The sequence below is a fragment of the Helianthus annuus genome, chromosome 14, assembly GCF_002127325.2.
Source record: "Helianthus annuus cultivar XRQ/B chromosome 14, HanXRQr2.0-SUNRISE, whole genome shotgun sequence".
NCBI lineage: Eukaryota > Viridiplantae > Streptophyta > Magnoliopsida > Asterales > Asteraceae > Helianthus > Helianthus annuus.
Window position 1 is genome coordinate 163,121,034 of NC_035446.2, and position 8,697 is coordinate 163,129,730.

An 8,697-nucleotide genomic window follows, 5' to 3' on the forward strand; every position below is an offset into this window, starting at 1 on the left:
AAAATTCCCGTTGTGGATATACAAGTTAAGGAAAGGAAGAAGCAGTTTATTTGTGAAGCAGTTGATTCGTAAATTATGGGTGCTAATGAAGCTGTAACTGCCATAAAAGAGGAGAGAGTCTGCCCAACCTCCAAGAACTGTTTGTTTTACAGTTTTTTTTACTTAGTTTAAATGGTTTGATCATGGGCAGAAAAATATGGAGTTAAACCACCAACTGAGAAACTGTATAAAACTGCTGTGAACCGCCACTGTAGTGGTTAATTTTATGAGTTTAAAGGGCTGAGATTTAATCTCAGCATGATCCGACGGTAGAGATGGATTCCAAAAGTGGTTAGACTTAATGGGTTCCATATATATATATAATTCTATTATGTTAAAAATCTTAAAACTACCTTTAAGTCACAAAACACTGGCGACGCCCCAACTAATCAAAACTCATCAACCAATCCCAAGGTCAATAACCCCCTTAAAAGACTCAAATTTACATGGATACTCTTTGTGACAAAACCAACCCGCCCGCCCTACCCTTGATGGTAACGACGGTATCCTGGTGCCAGGTTGAACCCAGAGGGGTGCCCGTACCCCATTTGAACACCTGATAGAGTAATTTAATATTTCCCTCCCACTTGGACCAAATCCTATTTTCTAATTTAAGGTTTTGTGTCTTTTCATATTATGTCACAAGCAACCATGTTTTGTCTTGTAGTGTGGGATTTAACATGATCTCAATTATACAGCCTACCATAATGGAAAATAAATATTCATTTTTCACATGTCTTAACATTTACTTTTTTTTCTTTATTAATTATAATAATTTACACTATATATACATGCTCCACTCTCATATTCTCACTGAGAATTAACAAGAAAGAAAGAATGGAATTCAATCAGTTGCAGAAAGATGTTAAAGAGGAAAATGGCAGCCAGCATAAGGCAACTGAAGGCAGAAACAATATCTTCATCAAACATAGTAAACGAGGAGGATGGACTACCTTCCCCTTCATATTAGGTTCTCTCTCTCTCTCTCTCTGATTAGTTGCAATTATTTTGTTACAAATATGTAATTATTTATAACAAATGCCGGCATCACCACACTACTTTACGTGTAAATCCAACTCTATCAGTGGCGGAACCAGGAATTTTTTCATGGGGTGCGGAACATTTTTAAAAATTTTAGGCCCCAAGATATATAAGTAAAAAAATTGGTTCGTATCGGGTCGGTTCGAGTCGGGTCGGGTCAGGTCATGTAAAGCAAAAGAACATCAAACTAAATGGTTGATATGGTCCTCTTAGTATAGATATGCCCTTCTAATCTCATCTCGTTGATTCACGTTATATGATTCAATCAGCTTGCGATTATAAGCATCCGAAGGAAGAGTATCCACATCAACGAAACGAATTCAGAAGATGTATCAACTTTCCTCTTGAGAAATCGCGCCATAACGTCCCTACTCATGGTTCCTATCGGCTATCACAAACAAATTGATCTATGAATTCATGGCTCCATAACATGTTACATAATGTATCAAGTATTCAAACACTAGAAATCATAATGTAAATCACACTAAAAATCATCTAAACATCATATACACCATTAAAAAAAAACCAAACATGATCGTATATAACCCACCATAAAAAAGACAAAATATCACCATCATCACTAACAAAATATAAATATATAACCTACCACAAAATAAAATATTATCACTAAGACTTAGTAGTGGGCTAGTTAAAGGTATTGGGTATTTGAGTTTAGTTATTTAGGTATTAAAAGTTATATAATTTAGGTAGTGTTTTTAAAAAAATAAGAGTTTACTAAAAAAAATTTTAAAATATAAATGGATAACACTTTTTACCTAAGGGGTGCGGACATAAAAATTCCAAGGGGTGCGGATGGAAAATTCCAAGGGGTGCGGACGAAAAATTTCAAGGGGTGCGGACGGGATTTTCGACGGAACTTAACACTAATTTTTTTTTCCCGGGGGTGCGCCCGCCCACCTTGGACAACCCTAAAGTCCGCCCCTGAACTCTATACCATGTGTATATATAATACGACATAAACAAATTGTATTCTACAATCTATAACTGTGATTAGATGATGGTTATGATATTTTTCTATACATTAGATATATGTTATGCAAGTAGCATATAATGAATCAAGTCTTATGATGCACCCGCAGGAAGCATGTTAACCTTAACACTGACAGCAGGAGGGTGGATAGGAAACCTCATTGTGTACCTTATCACCAAGTACAACGTTAAGAGCATCCATGCCACTCAAGTCTTCAATGTGGTGGTTGGCTGCATGAGTCTCTTTCCTATAGTTGGAGCTGTTCTCTCTGACTCCTTTTATGGCTCTTTTGTTGTCATCGCTCTGTTCTCTTTCGTGTCATTACTGGTACGACATTAAAAGTATTGATTTGGTTAAAATGATATCTAAGCGAGCAATGTTAACACAACGTTTGTTTGTTGTTTTTGTATGTTTACTTTTATCTTTTAAAAGATAACATTAGAAAACATTAAAGAAAACGTTTTACATGAGACCTATGGCGTATCAATATGGATTTGCTACGCTAGAGCGGTGGCGGAACCAGAACTTCTTTGTCAGAGGGTCATCATAAGACTCTCTTTTCTACCGGCTACAACTAGAGAGTCTAAAACATGTTTTTTTCTAGAAAAATCTCAGATTGTATATACAAAAATCTTACAAATTTCTATGTCCGGGGGGTCAGCGGACCCTCTTGACCCCCCTCTGGTTCCGCCCCTGCGCCTGAAGGCCACATGTTAGGCACTGGTTGATTGGTGATTTTTTTTTAAGAATTGAGCAATATTAATTTTTAGAATTCAATGTTCAAAATATTCATTTTGCTCTACTGTATTTTATTTGTAGGGTATCACACTTATGACATTAACAGCTTCATTTCCATCCTTAAGACCTCCACCATGTACAAACAAGTTCCCATGCGACTCTCCATCAAAGCTTCAATATGGAGTTCTATACACCATTTTAGGGTTGGCTTGTATTGGAATTGGAGGCACACGTTACACCCTTGCTAGCATGGGAGCTGATCAGTTTGAGGATTCTAATAGTGTAGGAATCTACTTCAATTGGTATTTTTTTGTGTTTTATGCTGCTAATGTGATAAGCACCACTCTCATAATCTATGTTCAAGATAACGTGGGTTGGGCAGTAGGGTTTGGGATATGTGTCGTTTGCAACACAGTTGGTGTGATCTTATTCTTGTCCGGTAAAAACTTTTACCGAAAAATCAAGCCTAAAGGAAGCCCTTTCACTAGTATTGCTCGAGTTATCATTGCAGCAGTCAGAAAGAGGAAGGTTTCATCAACAAACCAAGAGTATAACTATGATATCAATGACAAATCTACCATAGTTCCATCAGATAGTTTCAGGTACGGTCAACTTCATGGCCACTCAACAAAACATTTTTGGTTAGCAAGCAGTTTGTTGTTAACTTGTAAGATTTAACTTTTTTTTTTTTAATTCTGAATACACTTTGTTTTAAAAATCTTTGTCGAAACCCCGATATAAATTGTATTAAAAACTGAATAATTTTAAAATAAACTATTTTTTGTCTCTTTGATATAAAAGAAACTTTTTATAAAGAACTCGGTATATAATAATATTTATCTCAGAATTAAAAAAAAGAAAGCTAAACAAAACCGAGTAAAGTTAAATATTGCAAGTTATTAGAGAAAAATGAAATTATTTGTTAAAAAATTATTGGAAAAGAAATGAACGAAAATCAATATCTATGAATGTTAATTGACCTCGCTTTCTTTATAAACGAATTTGGTGAGTTCGCTACCATGTGTACGTAGCGAGCTTCTTAAGAACCAAACATCTTTCAAAAGCGTAGTAGAAACTCTTATTAATTTCCTAAACCACCTAAAATAAAAAAAATCAGATTTTAACAAGAGCAGACCTGAGCCCTGGGTGTGCGGCCGCACCCTTGAAAAAATTAGTGTATTTTATAAGGCAAAATTCTCAATCGCGCCCCTTGAAAATTTGGTTAAACCCTTCTATTCACACCCCTTGAAAATATTTTATGGGTCCACTAATTTTTACACTTATTGAGATATATCTAACAAATTAAGTGGTGCATTCGATATCATGTAGGTTCTTTAATAAAGGGGCACTAAAGATTGAATCTGATGGTTCAAAGACAAAATCATGGAGTCTAACTACTGTACAAGAAGTGGAAGACTTGAAAACCTTAATTAAAATAATGCCATTATGGTCCTCTAGTATTATGTTGAGTGGCCTAGTTGGCATGTTTAACAACTTCATCATTCTCCAAGCTCTATCCATGGATAGACACCTTGGTGGTTCCAATTTCAAAATCCCTGCTTCTTCTTTCTTATCTTTAGACACCCTAGCTACAAGCATTACAATTTGCCTCCTTGATCGCTTGATTTTTCCCATGTGGCAAAAACTAACCGGTTGGTCTATAACACCCCTCCAACGAATAGGGCTTGGCCATGTACTCAATGTTGTTGGTTTGGTGACAGCTGCCGTAGTTGAGGTCCGAAGGCTACATACGGCTAGAGACCACAATCTGATTGGGTTAAGCATGGGTATAGCCACCATCGTACCCATTTCAGCATTATGGCTTCTGGTTCCTTTAACAATTATGGGAATAAGTCAGGCATTTCTTTTTCCGGGACAAATCTCTTTATACTATCAAGAATTCCCAACATCTTTGCGTAGTACGTCCACGGCTATGATATCATTGTTGGTTGCAGTGGGGTTTTATTTGAGTACCGTGCTTACAGGTTTGATTCAGAAAAGCACCTCATGGTTGAAGGATGACCTTAACAATGGTAGGTTGGATATAGTGTATTGGCTGTTAGCAGCAATCGGTGTGGTGAATTTTGGGTATTTTCTTGTTTGTGCTAAGATGTTTCGGCATAAATTGGACACACAAGATCAAAATGTGGACGATGTTCCTGTTCTTGGGTAAAATTTGTACTACATGCCGAGTTGAAAAGTTAAAAATGAAGATTAATAAAGTGGTTTTAATGTAAATCTACAACTTTGGATACTCTATTTAGAATTCTAGCAGTTCGATAAATAGAAGACTTGTGACCGGATAAATTAATTAGGTTGTGAATTTGTTGCAATTAAGGCTTCCTGATGTTCTATGAACTAGCTTTTTTAGAACGTCTTAACTCTCACACTCTTTAAACTATTTCTAAGCTTACACTTTTTTGTCAACCACAAGACTTAAAACCTCAAGACATTGCAAGGTACACATTTTTTTTCTAACGCCTTGGTGACACCAGGCCATAGGTCATTTGGTATTAACTAGCTGATGATTCAAAATCATTGACATAAACTATGAAGAGGTGGCGTAATGCCTTTAACCCCTTAAAAGCCATCCCGAGAGCGCAAACTATTCATCCGATTGGTAGTAGGTATTTGTAAGAGGCTCAATATAATTCCCTGTCTATTCTCTGTATAAACCTTACAATATATAGTAGGGTACAATCACCTATTCTAGGCAACAAATGTTCACCAATGAAAGTACATAATAACCGATGCTAAATCATAGGCTAACATACCCCCGCAGTCAAAGCAGGAGGTTGACGGATGCTGAGACTGGATCGGAAATCTTCAAATAGATTACGAGGGAGGCCTTTGGTGAAGATATCGGCTATCTGATGGCGAGATGAGACATGATGCACACGAACTAAACCACGTTGAACCTGTTCACGAACAAAATGAATATCCAACTCAAAGTGCTTGGTGCGTTGATGTTGAACCGGATTTCCTGATAGATAAACAGCACTGACATTGTCACAGTAGATTAGGGTGGCTTTCGTAAGCGGGTGACGAAGCTCGAGAAGCAGGTTGCGAAGCCAACTTATTTCTGAAACGACATTAGCAACCCCCCGGTATTCAGCTTCAGCACTTGACCGAGAGACCGTAGGTTGACGTTTAGAGGACCAAGAGAGAAGAGTGGGTCCAAAATAAACGCAGTATCCGGAGGTGGAGCGGCGTGTGTCAGGGCAGCTAGCCCAATCAGCGTCTGTGTAAGCAGTCATAGTCACGGAAGGAGATGGTTCAAGTGTGAGGCCATATGATGCCGTGCCCTGTAAGTATCGGATGATTCGTTTGAGAGCCTGCCAGTGAGAGTTCATTGGCGCATGCATGTGCATACAAATCTGCTGGACAGCGTAGCTTAGATCAGGTCTGGTGAATGTGAGGTACTGAAGAGCACCTGCCAAGCTGCGGTATAGTGATGGATCATCAAACGGTTCACCGGATGTGGCCGATAATTTGGGTTGGGTGTCAACCGGAGTATCCACTGGTTTACATGAGCGCATACCTGCACGGTGGATAATATCATGAGCATATGCCTGTTGAGAGAGAAACATTGAAGCTTTGTGCCGGGTAACAGTAATTCCCAAGAAGTAGCTCAAAGGTCCGAGATCTTTCATAGCGAACTCACTAGCGAGACTAGCCATGAGTTGTTGACGAAGTTGGGCCGAAGAAGTAACAAGTAGTATATCGTCAACATAAAGAAGAAGGTAGGTAGTGTGTTGCTGATGATGTAGAATGAAGAGAGAATTGTCACTTTTGCTCTGAATAAAACCCATGCGTAGGACATAGTCTGTAAACCGCTGGTACCATGCTCTAGGTGCCTGTTTTAAATCGTATAAGGACTTCTTGAGGCGACAAACATGATTCGGAAATTTCTTGTTGCGAAATCCCATTGGTTGATACATGTAAACCGTTTCATTGAGGGTGCCGTGCAGGAAGGCATTGGTGACATCAAGTTGATGAACTGGCCATGCCTTGGTGAGAGCAATAGTGAGGACTGTGCGGATTGTAGCAGGCTTTACCACGGGACTAAAAGTTTCACCACAGTCGATCCCTACCTGTTGTAACCTGCCATCACAAACTAACCGAGCCTTGTATCGTTCCAAAGAACCGTCAGAATTAAATTTGTGTTTAAATAACCACATACTACGGATTACATTCATCTGCGGGTGTCTAGGAACTAGTTCCCAAGTCTCATTTTGAATAAGAGCGTTATATTCAGTTGTCATGGCGTTATACCATTCTGGTGAAGACAAGGCAACAGTTGGGTTTTTGGGAATGGGTACAATGGTAGTGGTGTGAAGGTCAAAGTGTTGCTTGGGTTTGTGAATGCCATCCATGGCACGAGTGCGCATGGAGCGTGTTGGAGGGGCATGGGATGGGCTGTGGTGTGGAGGCGGTGGGGCGGTTCGAGTGGATGGAGGTATAGGGTTGGGGATCGTAAGTGTGGGAGGGGGTGATGGTGGGGATTGTGGGGTCAAAGGAGAGGGAGGTGAAGGAGTTGGGCCTGGAGAAGGTGGGCCGGTAGCGGAGGTTGGGGAGGTTGGCGATTCGAATGGTGGTGAGGGTGGGGATGTTGTTTGGTGGGTATGTGGTTGGGAGACGGGGTTGGTGGATATATGAGACCAGACGTTTGGGTGAAGGGGGCAGAGAGGAAATCATATTTGGGGGGTGTGGAGAGAATGTGTCGAAAGGGAAAGATGGTTTCGTCGAAGATAACATGACGAGATATGGTTATTTGATTTGTGTGGAGATTGTAACATTTATACCCCCGGTGTTGCATGGGGTATCCGAGAAATACGCAGGGGTGTGACCGGGGTTCAAGTTTGTGGGTGGTAGTGGATGGGATAAGTGGGTAGCAAAGAGAGCCAAAGACCCGAAGATGTTCGTATGAGGGTGTGGAGCGGTATAAGATTTCGGTGGGAGTAAGGTTGTTTCGAGTTTTAGCGGGAATGATATTATGTAAGTATGTGGCCGTGTCAAGAGCATGATGCCAAAAGGAGGGTGGAAGGTGAGCATGAGTAAGTAAGGTGCGGATGATGTTGTTGATAGAGGGGATTTTTCGTTCCGCCTTACCATTTTGGGAAGATGTGTGAGGACAAGAGAGGCGAAACAACATTCCCTTTTGTGCACAATATTGTTTAAAATTGTGGTTAATATATTCGGTACCATTGTCACACTGAAATATTTTAATTGGGCGTTCAAATTGGGTGGTGATTTGGGTGGCAAAGGTTGAGAAAATAGAGTATACTTGGGACTTATTTGAGATCGGGTAGGTCCATAAAAAATTAGTATAATCGTCTAAAAATAGTATATAATATCTGTGACCGCTAGTGCTTAACACTGGCGATGTCCATAGGTCACTGTGTACAATATCAAAGGGTGCAACAGTATGTGAAGTAGAAGATGTAAAAGGTAAACGAACACTTTTGCCCAGAACACATGAATGACAAATTGTTTTATTAACTGGTTTATCAAAAGAAATACAACTAGAGTTTTTCAAAGAACTTAAAGAACTAGATCCTGGATGGCCTAGGCGTTGGTGCCATAGGCGTTGAGTGAGGGCAGCAAAGGTGCTTGGTGTGGTCCGTTGCGAAGCAGGAGGCGGCAGAAGTGGGTATAAGTCACCGCTGCTGTTGCACCGGAGGATAGGGATCCGGGTCTTGAGATCTTTCACAAGAAAACCAAATGGGTCAAATTCTATAGAATGAGAGTTGTCGGTGCATAGCCGACGAACGGAAATTAGGTTTTTGATAAGTTTTGGTGAATAAAGAACATTGTTTAGTTTAAAAGGTGGGTAGGGTGGTGGTAAGGTAAGATTGCCTTGGCCCGTGACCGGGATGGTATTGCCG

At 39.9% G+C, this 8,697-nt stretch overlaps 1 protein-coding gene across 1 annotated transcript; it reads left to right on the forward strand.

The window, feature by feature from the left end:
- The first annotated feature begins 876 nt into the window (after positions 1-876).
- LOC110904703 (protein NRT1/ PTR FAMILY 2.7) lies at positions 877-5,103 on the forward strand. Its single transcript, XM_022150549.2, has 4 exons — positions 877-1,009; positions 2,181-2,398; positions 2,891-3,411; positions 4,139-5,103. Exons 1-4 carry the CDS (start codon positions 877-879, stop codon positions 4,980-4,982), a joined length of 1,716 nt encoding a protein of 571 aa, XP_022006241.1. The 3' UTR covers positions 4,983-5,103.
- The last annotated feature ends 3,594 nt before the right edge of the window (positions 5,104-8,697 follow it).

Excerpts from the sequence above, each read along its gene's own strand:
- LOC110904703 (XM_022150549.2), top strand. The coding sequence starts at position 877 with ATGGAATTCAATCAGTTGCAGAAAGATGTTAAAGAGGAAAATGGCAGC. Across the intron at positions 2,399-2,890 it reads TCTCTTTCGTGTCATTACTG|GGTATCACACTTATGACATT; the intron begins GTACGACATTAA and ends TTTTATTTGTAG. Across the intron at positions 3,412-4,138 it reads GTTCCATCAGATAGTTTCAG|GTTCTTTAATAAAGGGGCAC; the intron begins GTACGGTCAACT and ends GATATCATGTAG.